The sequence below is a fragment of the Peromyscus maniculatus genome, chromosome 11, assembly GCF_049852395.1.
Source record: "Peromyscus maniculatus bairdii isolate BWxNUB_F1_BW_parent chromosome 11, HU_Pman_BW_mat_3.1, whole genome shotgun sequence".
NCBI lineage: Eukaryota > Metazoa > Chordata > Mammalia > Rodentia > Cricetidae > Peromyscus > Peromyscus maniculatus.
In genome coordinates this window covers 61,557,365-61,574,635 of record NC_134862.1, presented here as the reverse complement: position 1 = coordinate 61,574,635, position 17,271 = coordinate 61,557,365, and the positions used below count along the sequence as shown (strand labels likewise).

At 47.8% G+C, this 17,271-nt stretch overlaps 1 protein-coding gene across 3 annotated transcripts in view; it reads left to right on the top strand.

Annotated features, from left to right (window-relative positions):
- Positions 1-17,271, top strand: part of Rgl1 (ral guanine nucleotide dissociation stimulator like 1) — a 255,966-nt gene that overhangs the window by 189,664 nt on the left and 49,031 nt on the right. For all 3 annotated transcript variants that reach the window (XM_076547614.1, XM_076547615.1, XM_076547616.1), the window contains one exon: positions 8,304-8,381. In XM_076547614.1, coding sequence (XP_076403729.1) covers positions 8,304-8,381 — 78 coding nt within the window. The remainder of the gene's footprint in view (positions 1-8,303; positions 8,382-17,271) is intronic.

Genomic DNA, 17,271 nt, shown 5'->3' with positions numbered 1-17,271 from the left:
CGTCCCATTGATCTAGTGCAGAAACTTTCGGGAAATCTTAACATCACTTTGTTTCTTTTCTAGCTTAAACTGCAGATATCCTGGATATCTTGATGAGGATGACGGTTTCTTAGTAAATGAAGGACATTTCTGTTTTTAAAGATTCTTTTTTAATAGTAGATAGGTTTAAATATCTAGGTCTGGATTTCGATGACTCCTTGGGCAAAGTTAAAGCCTTCGGATGTGTTCTGACTTAAAGAGAAAGCAGAATGGCACGTTGATGAGAGGCGTTGAGCTGAGGTTGAGTTTCTGTCCTGTGACTGTGAGAATGATGAGGTTATTGGGAAGTATAAATGACGAGGACCTCAGGAAACTGTGGGCATCAAAGTGTCTGTGGCATTGAAAGTGAGAATGAAAAAATTGCAGGTACATCTTTTATGAAGGGTTCGTCTACTGCTTCATGTTTTCTCCTTCCTTCCTTCCTTCCTTCCTTCCTTCCTTCCTTCCTTCCTTCCTTCCTTCCTTCCTTCCTTCCTTCCTTCCTTCCTTTCTTTTTTTTATTATTTTCGAGACAGGGTTTCTCTGTGTAGTTTTGGAGCCTGTCCTGGAACTCACTCTGTAGCCCAGGCTGGCCTCAAACTCACAGAGATCCTCCTGCCTCTGTCTCCCAAGTGCTGGGATTAAAGGCGTGCGCCACCACCGCCCAGCCTGCTTCATGTTTTCTAGGATGGAGAACGATTTAGTTCATAGAACAATAAAAGGCAAACCTTTGTGATTTACGCGTCCATCAATGGCAGGCAGAGAGATGGAGGGAGGAAGGAGGCCACGAGCCCCGAGGAGAGGCAGCTAAGCTGATTCTTTCTTAGGGCATGTAGAAAGGAACACGGTCTGAATGGCAGCTTGCTTCTCAGTTCCCGAGACCCATGTTAGACTTCAGACTAATGTTAACCATTGAACAGTCAGGTGTTGGAAGCCTTTGAATTGGTGGCAGCTCGTTACAGTGGCAATAGCTGAGAGACAAGGACAACTTAGGGAGAGTTTCTCTTCGAGTCTCTTACCCCTGGGCTCACGGATGCCGGGGGCCGGTGTCTGCGCTCCCCTTTGTCCTGCTCAGGGCCGCATGAACGGTTGCTGTTTTCTCCCTGTAACTGCGCCAGTTGCTTTGGGTTAACCAGACAACTTTAATCCGGTACCGTTTTAGAATTACCTCCAGCCACAATCACACGAGGGAAACCGGAAGTCAAGTTTCTCCTCCTGGCTGCTTTGATTGTCTTTGGTAACTGGACTGATTTTTTTTTTCTTCTTCCAAGCTGACCTGCCTCTTACTTGGCTGAACCGTGGGAACGTGGGGGGAGCAGAGCCCTGCTTTATGGGATGATGGTGAGGTTCTGCTAACATCGACACTGGAGGACACTGTCGGGGCTTTGCCTCAGATTGTGGCAAGGCTGGCTTTCTCTTCCTTTGGTAGGTTTTCTAAGACCTAAGAGACAAACATGTTTCCTCTAAGCTGAGCTGGGCCTTTCTGCTTTTCTTCCCCACTTAGCGAATGGGACATGTGGTGTTTAGTATACAGTTACCTTTAAAAAAAAAAACCTGGAAGAGTGAATTACTCTGAAGGATTCTTTTTAAAGGATGTATATATTTGGAAATTAGAAAACTGATAAGGACTTGAAAGACAATGTGGATAGATTCTGAGTGGTAACTGAAAAGTTTTCAATTTAACTCATAATCTGAAGCAGCAGTTTTGACCACTTTCTAGCAATTGGTAGAAAAAGTTGATCACAGATCCCTTGAAGAGTCTCCTAAGAGGTTCCGGAGATGACTCAGTGGGTCAGAGCACTTGCTGCACAAGTCCAAGAACCTGAGTGTGAATCCCAAACCTCCACCTAAAACATCAGGAGTGGTCACCCCACCTATAACCTCTGTGCTATAGGGTGCAGAGACAGGAGGATTGCTGGGACTGGCTACCAGCCCAGCTCCAGGTTCATGGAGAAACCCTGTCTAAAGGAAGTAAGGCAGAGAGTGGTGGAGGATGCCCCCCCTGCCCCCAGCCCTCCCCCTCTCTGGCCCCTGTATACATGCATGCGTGCATGCGTCTGCACACATATAAGTGCATACGTTACATATATATACCTCACCCATACTTATATGTATATTCTCCCCCCTCCAACATACACAAGTCTACTTGCTAACACTGGAATTGTTCTTTAGAAAAAAGTGCTAATAACAATCTTATACATGTAATTTAGGGGTTCTCAGACTGTGGTAAATTTACTCAAGGATCCCAGCTTCTGTTTCTTCAAACAGAGGGTGCCTAGATATGTTCCTGTCCTTTTTTTTTTTTCTGTGACTTATGCCATTCCCTCCAGTAACTAACTTCACAGCGGGAACCAGACTTTTCCAAGGTAGGCTAGGTGACCATGACCCAGTTCTTTGTCAGACCTGGGAGGTGGGAGTGTCTTCCATGGAAGACATTATTCAGGGTGCTTCAAAACAGCCCTGTTTGGTCTGTGGGACGCGGGGCAAAGCCTTCCCGGGCTTCACTTAGTGTTCCAGACAGCGGCTGGCTGCTGTGTGCATGGCGTTCTCCTGAGTCAAGGTTGGCTTCTGGACACTTTTCTTCTGCCTGACTTGAGTTCCTGTGGGTCAGTGAGAGGATGCCCAAGTGTTCCGAAGCTGGGATTCATCCAGAGACTCCCAGAGGTCCTCCAGTCAGCAGCGTCCTGTGTGGTCTCCTGCCTTTCCCTTCCTCCGTGTTGTCTTCGAAGTTCCCGCCAAGCGCCCCCTTCCTCTGCCCTCCCCAGGCTTTCTTTCTTTACAGCAGGAGGAGGCAAGCTAGTTCTCGAATGCGTTCCGTGTCTGCTCGGCCAGGCCCAGGGCTGCAGAAGACAGCGAAAGAGGAGTCAAGTCCAGTATTGCCATTATGCGCCAGGCCGTCCCGACCTGCTTGCTGGCACCAGGCCGCGCCTCCTGTGTGCCCTGCCCTTCGCCCTCTCCCTCCTCAGTGTTCCGTAGAAACACCGTCTTGCCTCTGTGCCCAGGCCTTTGTACCCGAGGTGTCTGTGGCTCCCTCCTTCTCCTCTGGAGGGCTTTACTGAATTGTCGTGCCGCCCACCGAAACAGCAGTTTCTGACCTTCTCTGGTGCCTGGACACCATCGCCTGCTTCTGCCTCTCCTCTGTCTGTTCACTCATTACTTCATAGTTCTCTATATCCTGTCAGCACAGTGTGGGCTTCATGGAAACAGATCTGGGGTGCTGCCTCCTCCTCCTCCTTCTTTTTTTCAGGTGTATGTGTGTCTTTGTGTCTTTGTGTGTGTGTGTGTACGTGTGTGTTCATATGTGTTGAGTGTATGTATGTGTGGTGAATGGGCAAGTGTGTGCATGGACATGCAGAGTCAGGAGGAAGATGTTAGGTGTTCTGCTCTATCTACCTTATTCTCGTGGGAATTCTCTTATTCTCTTGAGCGTCTGTCACTGGACCTGGAGATAGCCCCAGTAATCAACCTTACTGTCTCCATCCTCCACCGAAGTTTTAATTGTGTGCAGCCATGTCCGGCTTTTCACATGGCTACTGGGGATTTGAACTGAGGTCGCCATGCTCACTTCGGAAGTACTTAGACCCACCTCCCTAGCCGTTTCCCCAGCCCCTGATGCTTTATTCTTAATGTCTGGAGTAGTAAGTACCTGGAAATAGTCCTTCATACACAATCCTCACCCAATGATGACTGAGTAAGTCCAAGGATGAATTCATAAATGAACGAACAGGGTCCTGACATCATCAAATGAACGAGTAGATAGGGCCTTATGGCTTGCGTGGGAGGGCAGTGACTTAGCGTTGGGCCCAGGCCTGCCTGTCAAGGTCCAAATCCTGCTCCACTTACCAGTGGTGTCATCCAGGGTTATTAAGTAAGCTTTCTGGGTCACATTTCCCCCTCTGAATTTTGAAGAATGATACCCCCCCCCCCCCCCCCCCCCCGCCCTGTGGGATGGTTATGGGAACTCAGTGGCACAGTCCCCGAGAAGCAGTTGGCACAGCTCCTGGCATACAGCAAATCACCTGCTCTTACCAGTGGCTCAAAAGTTCTTCAGGGTGATCCCATCCTGGCGGCTTCTACCCAGGCTTTCCTGCTGGGGCAGAATGATGTGACAGATCCCTACAGATGTCTACAGAGAGACAGCATCTGGACAACTTGGGAGTTCTTTGAACTACCAACACCCTGGTCATCCCTCACTTCAGATACTCATTAAATACTTGGTCTGCTCAAATGGGTTTCAAAGAAAACCCTTAGAGTCGGCTCTTCCGTATTTAAACATTACCTCCCCCACACACCCTTAGAGTCGGCTCTTCCGTATTTAAACATTACCCCCCCCACACCCTTAGAGTCGGCTCTTCTGTATTTAAACATTACCCCACACACACCCTTAGAGTCGGCTCTTCTGTATTTAAACATTACCCCCCCCCCATTCAGGTAATTTTCAGGCTGCAGTAGATAATTGCTCACAGCTCTACTGTACAAGGCATCTGTAAATCTCTCCTTTGCCTGGCGACAACAGAGAAAACCGTGTCAAAGGTCATCCAGCAATTTGGATTTTGATTTCAGTTTTCTAAAGAGGGGCTCTTGCTCCGTGGTAAGCCCAAGGGGGTTGAGCTTTGATCTTAGTCCTAAGGAGGGTTTGTGGGAATTGGAGATGACATTGTTGACAGGTTTGTCTGTAGATTTTCTGCTCCACTAATTAAGCACATGCTCACCCTCTGTTTACCGCCTTGACTTTGATGGGAAGCCGTGAGCAGGTTGGGGAAACATCAAAGAGGCATTCCTGGTCTGGTAAAACGACTCTGCCGTGAACGTTAAAGAGCTCCCGACCCCAGAGCTGGACACATTTTGTTATTCCTGTAGAGCATCAATTCCCCATAACAATGAGAAAAGTGTAAGAGCAGTCCCCCCTGCCCAGTGCATTCGATTCCAGAAGGTTCTCACACCCTTTTGTCTGCTTTAAAATAGCGCATACACCTTACGGCTTCATCCTGCTAATACCTTCAAGATCTCTCTTTAAAAATCTTAAAACATTTTTCATGTTAATTTTGGACGTTTTGAATAACCACAGCCAAAGCTTAAAATGAACGTTTTGTGCTCCTAAGCCCTTAGAAATGAGAGCAGAGACAGGTTAAGGCCCTGTGTGAGTTGGGGCCAGATGGTGCTTTTGCAGCCTCTGAACCTAGTATTGGAGCAGTGTGTTATCACCCCCGCTCCAGCCTCACTGGAACACTCACTACTCACCTGCATCAGCAGGGTGCAAGCCTTGTCTTAAGCTCCAAAGAGCAGTGAGCACAAGAGTCAAAGATGCCGCTCACATAAAATTCATGTTCTAGCCGGCTGTGGCGGCTCACACCTTTAATCCCAGCACTTGGTAGACAGAGGCAGGCAGATCTCTGTGAGTTTGAGGCCAGCCTGGGCTACAGAGCGAGTTCCAGGACAGCCAGGGCAGTTACAGGAGAAACCCTGTCTGGAAAAACAAAAACAAAAACAACCAAAAAAGAGGTTCATGTTCTAGCGGATACCAACAGGAAAACACTGACTGTATACCGTATCAGAAGATATTGAAAGCTGTAGAGAATAAGGTGGCGAAGGGGATGGTGTTAGAATTGGGTTGCATTTTAAACAGGATGTCCAGGGAAGGCAGCAGCAAAGACCCAAGGGGCTGAGGAAACCTGCCATGGGAAGCGTCAGAAGCAAGTGACGGTTGTGAGGCAGGGGGATGACTGGTGGTCCACGGGGCAGGTGGAGGCCATGGACAAGAGTGGGTGAGGGGAAATGTGGGAGTTAGGGGTAGAGCGCAGTGAGGCGAAGGTCTCAGGGTCGGTAAGAGAAGTAAGAATGGTCTTTTCTCAGATTGGAATCATGGGAGGGGTCTGAATGGAGAAGGACCATGATCTGATTCCTTCAACAGCATAGTTGTGATGACTGGGCAGAAGCCAAGAGACCAGCTTATTCAAGTGGCTGGTGAATTGCCTTAACCCAAAGAGGGTGGTAGGTAGAGGCAGGGTAGAAACAGGAGAAGTGTTTGCACTCAAGTATGTCGTAAATGCAGAGCTGGAGGCTTTCCCCTGGGTTGGATGGAGCAAGATTTGAACAACTCGGTCCTGTGCCCTTCTAACCTATGGCTGATAATTGACAGCTCTCGGAGGCCTCTGAGTTATTTTTAGACCGTCACCTTGGCCCTAGTTGTGAACTGTGGACACTCTCGGCAGTGAAGAGAATGGATGGTTGTATGATCTTAGCCATTGTCAATGCTAACAGGCTAATCAATGTGCAAGAATACGTATGCGTAGTCTTTCTTGGCACCAAGTAACAGACCACGGTGGCATCATATTCTAGGGGGAGAACTGAGATATTCCTAGTGCCACCCAACCTCCAAAAAGTTCCAGAAAGAACCAAAAAAGAGCAGGAGAGCCCAAGAACCTAGAGACAAAAATCCAGGAAGGTCTGGAAACTTGGAGTTAAAATTTCTTTGGAAAGAAAGCTATCAGAGCAATAGTGTGTATCTTTTCCTTGGAAGGGCGCTCCTTGTCTATTTATACCCCTCACAGTTCCTAGTCAGAAGATAAAAGACATTTGCAGAGAGAACACTCATAGACAAATTAAAATAACAAAACAAAGATCAAGTGCCCTATTTAGTAAGTGAGGGCTGCAGGGAGAGATAGGAAAGCCTGGTGGCCCTGCCAATGGCCTCCTCCTTCCTGCACCCTCCCCAGCCTCTCCCACTTGAGCAAACCACAAAATCCTCCCTGAGGCAACTCAGGGGCACAGTTCACGATGATGGTGGCCAGCGGAAGGCGCCAAAAGAATCCCACTTTGTTTATTTCCCGCTCCTGCCTGGCCAATGTGAGGTGAGGAAATCCTCGACTCGCTGAGCTCCTGTCTCAGGAAGAGCAGAGGGCAGCCCCAGAAACTCTCACCTCGCAGGTGCGCCAAGGGTGGAGAGGCTAGGAGGTCGGGACCATGGAAAATGCCTCTGTGTGGCCAAGAAACCCAGAAGGCTGATGAGCTGGAGAAAGAGCAGGTGTGTGTGTGTGTGTGTGTGTGTGTGTGTGTGTGTGTGTGTTTGTGTGTTGCCTAGAGGCACAACCTGGAACTTGTCAGGATGGGGTGATGGGGGCATCAGATGGACGACAGTCAGTCAAAGCAGATGGTGGGCTTTTATTTTGTAAAGAATTTGTAAATCTAGGAACAAGGAGCTGTAGGGTACTGGAGCCTTTAATCCCATTATACAAGACAAAGTGTGCTCTTTAAAATTGTAAACCCACCAAATACAGAATTTCTGGTATCAAAACCTTGGGGTGACAAGCAACTTTTTAAACTCCAGGGACTCTTGGAATTCTTTCTTGTTGGGAGGCGGAACTGCAGAAATAGTTCAGCCCTTCTGAGTTAATGGCATCTTCCTTAGGGCCTGGGTGTCAATTGACTAAACGCATGTTCTCTTACTTGGCTTGCAGAGTTGGGCATAGAAGCCAGGGCCTTGGACATGCCAGGCAAAGCACTCTACCACTGAGCCACTCCAACAAAACGTGACATTTTAGTATAAAATCAACTAGCTGCACATGGGGTTGAAATAAAAGCTAATAGTATATTTAGGAAAAATTTGACTTCGTGACAGGCAAAACCTTAAATTCTAAGCACTGACAGCTTTTTCAAAACTAGGACCCCTGTTCCCCTCTTCTCAGGCACTGGGTCTCCATCAGCCCGGCTTGGTGGCAGTGCAGTCACACTGCTGTCCTGGTGCCAGCGACACAAGACTCTTCTTCAGCCCTCATCTCCTCCCCAGACTTTGAGACCCAAGGTCATTTCCAGGATCCTCCAACACTGATCTTTTCAAAAGAAGACCACACTCCCAAGTGTCTCAAGGATACATCATTGCTGTGCCCGTGTGTGGCCCAAGTCTGGAAGTGTAACCACACAGCTGTGTCTCCCAGGTGTAGAGACATCAGAGGGTGGGAATTGGCTTGTGTGTGTGAGAGCTCATGAGAGATCTGCCTTCCTTATAGCAAGTAATGTCTGATGCTCTTGCTGAGATGAAACCCTGTTGTGTAGAAGAAATTACAGGAACTGTGGAAGATTCGGAGAACGTTTTAAACAAGTGTGGTAGTTACATCCTGATTCTGTTTGGAGTATACTGGTCTAGCCATCACGTATTCTTGTTAATGCTTCTGATGTTCCTTCACATATATTTATTTTCTTAATTACTCCTGACATGTTATTTTGTGCTCGACATTATATAGAGCAGCCTTCTGACTGTGTCTGTTTGACTGTTTTAATCTTTAAAGGTATGGAAACCTGACAGGCCCAAACTGTGAAGAAGATGGAAGTCAGAGTTCGTCGGAGTCCAAGGCCGTGATCCGGAAGTGAGTGTCTTCTTTCTCATTAGCAATCCCACTAGCTCTCAGTCAGAGTGGCGTCTTACTGAGCTCAGGGCTGCAAGAACATGGTGGTACCTGCCTGCAATCCCAGCACTTGGAGCACAGGGTATGAGGTGTGAGCCCAGCCCTGTGATGTCTAGGCAAAGGATATGAAAGAGGCTCCGAGGTGGGGATAGAGTGATGCAGTGATGCAGCAGGGAGATGTAGGGAACAGTGTGGCAGGTGTCGGGATGGAGGTGAGAGAACGGCGTGGCAGGTCTAAGGATGGAGATGAGAGAACAGCGTGGCAGTGCTCAGGATGGAGGTGAGAGAACGGCGTGGCAGGTCTAAGGATGGAGGTGAGAGAACAGCGTGGCAGTGCTCAGGATGGAGGTGAGAGAACGGCGTGGCAGGTCTAAGGATGGAGATGTAGAGAACGGCGTGGCAGGTGTCGGGATGGAGATGTGGGGAACAGCGTGGCAGGTCTAAGGATGGAGGTGAGAGAACGCGTGGCAGGTGTCAGGATGACACTCAGGGGTTGGCAGTGCAGATAAAGTGAGGCCGTGAGGGACTTGGGGCAGGATGTTGAATTTGATTCTGAGGAAGGCGTTGAGAGCTGCCCTGCAGCCTGGGTTTTCAGGCGAGCTGTGGTTCTCTGTGGAAGGTGGGTGAGCAGTAGGGACAGAGGCAAGGAGCCTGGCGAGCACCTTGATGGGAGTCTGGACTCAGGCAAGGACTGAGGTGTACTGCTTGTGTCAATGCTGAAACACATGGCTTATCTGGAAGACAGGGAGGGCAAGGGTACCACCAAGGGCTGTGCTAGAACCTTCCTGAGACGTGCCTGGGAATGGGGAGCAGGTTTGGTGGGAGTGTGTGTCAGCAAGGGAATCTTCGATGTTCATTTTGAGGTAATCGGTGAGTCTGGTCTTGATGGGCTGTCTGGATGGTGGTATTCACTTGGACAGCCTAGGTGGTATTTAAAGTCATAATGCTGGCTGCTATCTCCCAGGAACTGAAGGGGGAGAGCCAGAGAAGGGCTAGAGACTGGCCCTTGGTTCCCTTTACCGTTTTGAGTCCTAGTTAAAAGAAAAGGTTTGTTGAAGGAGACCAGAGCCGCTGTGGGGTGAGCAGAGTAGGAGGACGTTAGAAGAGACAGTTGTACCTCAAGAGTATGTGAAGAGGAGTTCCAGAGGGGTTACCTGCCGTCTCCAGTGCCGCCATATGCAAACGGAAGAGGGGTCTGAGAGGTGACGTCCTCCCAGCAGTACTGTGGGTCACAGTGATGAGGGCAAGTGGTTTTGGTGAATGGAAGTATGGTGAAATGTAGACAGGGAGGAGCAGTTTTGCCATAAACGGGGATTCAGAAATCTCATAGTGTGTGATCTGGGGATTAGGAAGGCATTTTGATTTGTGTACCATGTGTGGTTTATCTTAATGGGCAATTGTTTGCACTGATGAGAATGATCTAGAAGATATTGGAGAAATAGCCATGGAGTGGGGATAGAGGCCACTGAACGGTTATGTTCTGGAGCAGATGAGATGGATACTCTGAGATCCAAAAATAGTCTCTACTGCTAAATACTCATCTGGGGCCCAAAACCAGAGAGTGGGAACATAATTGAGCTTTCCTGTAAAGTCTTTAGCTCTCCACAAGATTCCCTGGTGGTTCCCACACTTGAGGGACTGTAGGTATGGAAGTAAGAAAAAGTCTTTTTAACCTCTAAGTAGGATCTAGACACCTTGCATTTCTTTTCTGTAATTTATTGCAGAAAAATAGACAAGCTAATGTACATATTTAAAACTCCAGGGCAAGATATGGTAGGAGAAGCCATCACGTTATTGCTGCAGGAGGTGGGCCAGGGGAGGAGGTGATAGGTGAAGGATGGTCAAGACTTGGGCCGTGGCTGTCCAGGCAGAGGGACCAGCAGGGCCCATCAGGGAAATTCAGTGTACGTGGGGTTTTGAGAAGCAACAGAGAGTTGTTGGAGCTACTTCATGGCATTGCATGTGGGTCAGGAGAATCTGTGGGGCTGAAACTAGTCTGAGATTACACTGTGAAGGGCTTTAATCGTTCATGAAGGGTTTGGATTTTCCCTGGTGAGCTGTAGGCCGGTTGCTGTACAAGCATTGTGTAGATGGGAAACATTATAACGTAAGTCATCAGGATGGGTTGGGCCTGGAGTCATCCATGCCCACAATGCTTACTCCATGGTACTAAGGACCAGTGGCTCAGCATCCAGGAAACTCTTGAGAAATGAAGGTGGACTGCTCCTAGCCCAGTGGTTCTCAGACTGTGGGTTGTGACTTCTTGGGGTTTGTCAAGTGGCCCTTTCACAGGAGTTGCATATTAGCTATCTTCCATCTCAAATATAAATGTTATGATTCATAACAGTAGCAAAAATATAGTTATGAAGTAGCAACTAAAATATTTTTATGTTTGGGGGTCACCACAGTATGAGGAACTGTATTAAAGGATCACAGTATTAAGAAGGTTGAGAACCATTGTTGTAGCCTGACTTAATGGACTAGAATCTGCAGCTTAAGATCCTTGAGTGAGCCCTGAGCACTTTAGGGTTTAGAAATCATGAGACTAGAATATTTAAAATTGCTTTTGTTCATCCATGAAAAGGCACTAAAATGATTCTCAAGAGGATCCTTTTTTAGTGGGTGTTTGTGAGAATATCCAGAAAAGAAACAGTAAGGATCCAGAGATTGGCGTGACAGGTGTGCTGACCTGTGAGCCGATTCAGTGAGAAGCACCTTGTTAGCCACACGGGTCGGAGGCCAATCAAATCTGGAGTAGTGTTCAGTTAGCCACAGGAATAGCCAAGAAGAGTACAGTCTGAAACATACCCAGAGCTTTCTGTTTCCCAGAGGGTGTTTCAGGATTAAGTAGGTTTGCGGGAAGTAGCAGTTAGGAAAATTGATTGTACCCTGGATGTGAAAAGCTGTGTTCATTATTTTAAAGTCCCACTGAAATGCATTGTCCACTGGGAACTCTAATGTGGGTGAAACTCCAGGCTAGGCTGTTTTAAGGGCGTTAGAGTTCTAAGCACACGGGACCTTAACAAAGAGCTTCACACAGCACTCCCCTGAGGGGTCCGTCATCTGGGGACAATAGTCCTTTCCCAAAGCCCCACAGTGACTTGGTGGAAAGTTCTTGACCCCTTTGCTCAAACTGAGTCGCCTTTTTGAAAGCACTGTGCCTGATGAACGCATAGCACTTTATTTTATAATGGGTCGCTCTGTCCCCAGACTCTGGAATGCTAAAACCCCTTCTCTCTGGTGACCTCTTTCTCCCAATTCCTTTTCTTCTTTCTTCCACTTTTCTCCTTTTATTAATTTGTATTCCGTGTCCTCATTATCATTTTATACCATCTTTTCTTGTGGCTCTCCTGACAATGTCCGTCTCTGTACACGACCACTGCGTGTTTTCCTGAGAAGAAACCAGGGAAGCACCTCCCCATCTGTTTGTGATGCTGCGGATCCCTCGAGCACCCCACACCTCTGGCCCCTGACCTGGAGCAGTGAGTGGCAGCTTCCTCTTGGCCAATGGATGCGTAGAAAGCATGGTTTTGTGGCACTGGTTCTCACAGGGTGACTTTGTCCCCCAGAGGACATTGAACAGTATTTGGAGACACTTTGGTTGTGCCTAAGTAGGGTAGTTGTTCCTGGCATCTAGTAGGTAGAGGGCAAGGATGATCCTAAACATCCTATAATGCACAGGACAAGGCTTGTCCCTTCCATTTGATGATAGGTCTTTAAATACCACCGGTGCCTTGGTAGGAAAGCCTGCTACACAGCATCTGTGCACCTCTAAGCATGCTTGTTTGGAAGCTTAGCCATTTGTCTTCCTTTTTGCCATTAGGTGAGTCGAATACTGAGGTGGTCTCGGGCCAGCCACATGGAAGGCGAAGGCCCCCCCTCCTGTGCCGTCCTGTGTCCCTTCCTGGCCGTGTGGCCTCTGTCTAGTCACTTTAGTTCTCTCACTTTCAGAGTTTTCATCTGAAAACTGAGTTCCTGGAACATACGATCTTTGAGTTTTTTTCAAGTCAGTGATAGCTAACATAAAATGTATTTAGTTTTTCAAAAACCCAAATCAGAGATGTGGTCCAAATACTATATTAGGCTTTTGAGACATTTCCCTGGCTGCTTTTCTGTCTGAGAAAGCATATTTAACAGACTGAATGAAACTGTCAGAAAAAAGGAGTCAGGCCCTGGTTTCTTCTCGGATCGTGACGTCACAGCTGCTCACTGCAGTCATAAAGAGCTGAGCTGAGACCCGTGCCGCAGGAGGATACAAGGGGTGACAGAACGCCTGTGCGTCTGTCCCTGTGACATCAGGTGGGCAGCGGGCAGCAGGAGGATAGTGACTCTGAAACTAAACACTCCGCTTGAGGGCCCTTGCCTTCAGTTTTGTGGACCTGGGTTGAACTGGGAGCAGGAGCAGGGAATCACTATTGGATTTAATCATGAGCACAAAAATGTCCAAAATTGTTTGACTTTTCCGTTTTTGCTGCGAATTGTATCGGAATTCTTACACTTTATATAAGCTTCCATGTCCAAGTTGCCAGACATTTCTGATGTTCTAAGTATGGATCTAGTCAAGCTAACAGGACACAAAGATGGAAAATATGGATGAAGCCTTAAGATGAAAGATTGGCTTCTGGTGTCTTGAACTCACACCGACTCGTGTTCTTTCTGTGTTTAAGAAAGTTATCAGATTGCTCAGGGTGGCTTCAGCCTGTGGAGAGTCCTGGTCTGGCTCTCTGCTGTGTTCAGAACTTCCAAAGTCAGCTGGCTCAACGGAGGTGTCTCAAGTTGCCAAGAATTCTGTCTCCATGGCTTCTGGTTTTTAAAACCCTCACCACACAGTGACGTCTGGTGTTCGGACTAGGCCTTGTCGAGAGGAAACTGGGCCTCGCTGTTGGTTTTTATCTCAGGGCTCCTAAAAACGCCATTATTTGGGAATCAGGAAACCTACTTCCTATTGTGGGAGAAACAGCTCTGCGCACATTCACTTCACCTGTGCCCTCTTCACCCTCCCTGTTGACATTTTACATGACAAAATGCTGGCTTTTCCAACAGCAAAAATGAACCAGATAAGAGGAAGAAACTTTTCGTAGGACAGATTTACTACAGCCACTGAACTCCAAAGTGAACAGAATCCAGCTTTTACATCACGAATTCTTTGAAATGTGTGCGATTGCTGTTTGTGGTGTGTGTGTGTGTGTGTGTGTGTGTGTGTGTGTGTGTGTGTGTGTGTGTGTGAGAGATAGTGTGTGTATAACTTTATTTAAAGAGATTTGAAACTCCCCAGGCCCTGATGTTTATTGCTTTCCTTTAATCAGTACTCTTTAAAGTCAAAATAGTTTTGTTTCCTTTTCTTTAATTGAATCTCACCCCTTCCCTCCTGGGATGCCAAGTTCTGTTTTCTCAAACTCTTTACCATCACTGTGCTTCCGACTGTTGAAATCATCTCGTTTTCCTTTCCACACGCTCAGAAGATAGAAATGTCACTCTTGTAACCTTTCCCAGAAGCTGGGAGTACTGACACCAGTGCTCAGGGGCTGGTAAGGGAGCTAGGAAACAGTATTAATCCAAGATGTCGGGCGCACTTTAGAGAGAAGCTGAGGTTATTAGTGCCTGGGGAAATTACAGCGGAAAGTATTGGAAAACTCTTTCTGGAATGTTTGCAATCAATCGACATTCCAGGAAATCCAAATGCCCTAAGAAGGCCATTGAAACTGAGTGATTGTAAGGGAAATGGGAAAAGGGGAGATTTGAGACAGGGACAAATCCATGAAAAATGAGACGTCAAACACCAAATTCAGGCATAGAGATAGATGCACACCTGTAATGTCAGCAGACCTGTGTTTAAGACCATCTTTGGACACAGTGTAAGATTCGGTCTCAGCAGAGAACAAAACCTGCATGAACAGAGCAGTGAGGATGGTAAAACCTCCAAAGTTAGGAGAACTGAAGGTTACAACGTGAAAGCAATATGTCACACTAAAGAGGAAGTTGTTGTCTTTAAATGTCCATACAGAGCAAAGAAAGATAAAAATCATAATTTAAAAACTTACCAGTTTTTGTGGGATGTGGGTAGAAATCTGCAGAGCAGAAATTGGTGCTCTAATAACCGAAGACTAGTGAGTCAGGGATTTAAACTGCCTTTAAAGCAGTGATCCAACATGAGGAAAGATCAGCGAGATGACAATACTTTCTTTTTTAAGATGTATTTATTATTTGTATGTGTATGGGTGCTTTGACTGCACCATGTGTGTGAAATGCCCTAGGAGGCCAGAGGAGGTGTCAGACCCCCTGGAACTGTATTTACAGTCATTTGTGAGCCTCCAGGTGGGTTCTGGGAACCAAACCCAGGTCCTCTGTTGGAACTATTCATCAGTGAGCCGTCTCTCCAGCGCCATGACCATGTTTTCTACCTGCTGGAAACGTGTAAGGGCCATCACAAACAGCCGTGTCAGTGGGGTCTTGTCTCGGTGTTTCGACGGTGGAAACCGTGATTTAACCCTTGTGGTGCTAGGTGCTAGCCACCGCCTGGGCTGTGTATCTGTGGTATTCTCATCCATGCAGGGCGCTCTTTAGTTTCCTGTGGTTTCTGTTACCATCACAAGCGTGCTGAGGTCCTGCCCTCACTTCATAGGCCCACCAATTCAGGTTTCATCAGACTTGTGTGCTTTGGCTAAGATCAGGCCGTGAGTGTGCCGTCCAGGGTTTGGAGTCCAGTTCAGCGGGGCTTCCCACCTAGGTCGCTCACTCTCGGGCTTGCTGTTCAGGAACAGGCACGGGTTTGCTTGTGATTCCTCTTCCTTCCTGTTAGCACTTCACAGTAATAAGACCACATCGGTACCTGGAAACCCAGACCATTTGGCATTAATGCCTTTAAATCCCACGGTCTCACTCAGCTGCTGGCTTTATTATAACACCCCCCCAAGGGGTCCGCATACAGCTGTTGTGAAATGTGGAAGGAGATGGTCTGAGGATCTGAGGAAGGATGAAGGAAGACCCAGTCAGTCAGGCCATCAAAGGAGGGCTTGCTTCCTGTCCTTGGTCCTTACCCGGTAGCAGCTGACAGCACCAGGGGAATCTCCATCCATGGTGAAGTGGCGGAGACCTTCAGCAGGCTTTAAACAGAAGCCCCCGGTTGATAATGCATAAACTCCCTTCTCAGACTGTGGGGACCCGGAGGGAGTTATCGAGGGCCTGAAATGATCGTTTTGGTGAGTGACCGGTGCTCTTTTCTAATAATAGCCAGAAGTTATTGATTGCGTAGTAAGGGTGCACAGTATGTGCTCTAAAAATTCTTCTGTATCATTCTTCCATCTACCAAAGAGCAGCCTGGGAGGCTGAGGAGCATGTCCAGGGTCACACAGTGAGCCAGTGAGAGCGCTTGGGTTTAGCCAAGGCCATGCTCTCTATATCACGTATCCTTTCATTCTTCCCCTGTGGTAAAAATGAAAATATTTCTCTTCAGTGTGGGAATGAGAGACAGATGTGTGAGTAACCTTGACTTTGGGCAGTAGGTTTCAGGCGCATCTCCTCCTGTCCCTACCTTACAAAGCTATTTGCTCAGTTGTACCAGTGTGCCTTCCTTCTTCCTGGTCTTGCCTTGAGGCTTTTTGTCTTTTTAACTGCCCCTCCCCCACCCCGCCCTGTTCACGTCTCCTTGTGCTTAGATCTTGACTTTCCATTTGTTTGCATCCCTCCCCCATCCCAGCCCCTCCTTCCAGTCCCACCACAGTGTCTGAATCCTTACTTACCACAAACACCACAGTGTGACAATGGAAAGTACAGGAAGCTGAGGCACAATGACCCTGACAAGTCCAAATAGTATTGTTTCCATTCCTTGGGGAAGCAGGGGAGGAGGAGGAGAAAAGAAACGGAACTTTGTGCCTCCCTTCCTTTGTTCTTTGTGATCAGGGAAACCATCTTGCTGGCCAACTCTTTCTGGCAGTCTTCCCTGAGGTGGAGGCAAACCATTCCGTGACTTGGCTAACAAGGTGGAGGGTCCAGCTCAGTCAGGTTCAAGGTTAACAAAGTACTTTACACCCCACCAGCCTGGCTTGGCGAAGGCACAGCCATGTCCCTAAGAAATGCATGGTGCTCCCGGGTCGTTCTTTCTTCCTATTTGCTCAAGGAGGTGATCAAGTCTGTAGAAACTGCCCGAGAATAAGGAAACAAACATTCTGCTGTTTTCCCCAAAGTTTCTGTGTCTTATCTTCTGGCAGTGATTAAGTATAATACGTTATCGTCTTAAATAGATTCTAGGGCAGGAAAAAATATCTCCAAATGAATAGCGTTATTCTTTTTTTGTAGTGGTAATCTTATTTTTGGCAATTATACATCATGGAAGAGATGATGTACCCCAAAAAGTTTGTATTAAACTTATTAATTCTAGAGTGTCTAGTTGCCATTGGAATTTTAGAATAATTCTGGGTTTGTCACATCTGTGCTTGGAGAACAGCTATTGCTGTGGTACCCCGAGAGTCCTCTCTACAGCGGCTGCTGTGGTACCCCGAGAGTCCTCTGTACAGCGGCTGCTGTGGTACCCCGAGAGCTGAGAGTCCTCTGTACAGTGGCTGCTGTGGTACCCCGTGAGTCCTCTGTACAGTGGCTGCTGTGGTACCCCATGGGTCACCGCCCCCCACCCTGATGCCTGGGAAGTTGGGATTATTTTCCCATGCTCCTCTACCAAGGCACCTTGCTAGCCAGGTGTTACCAAGTAGGACCTGCCTTCCTGAGAAGTTGGTGGACAAAGCCCGTGTCGCCTGACATGGCGTGTGCCACTGTGCCCTGCTTGCCGGCCCCCCCCCCCCCCCCCGCCCGTCTCGTCCTGTTCTTTCATTAGACGACGTTCAGGCCCACTCATTGT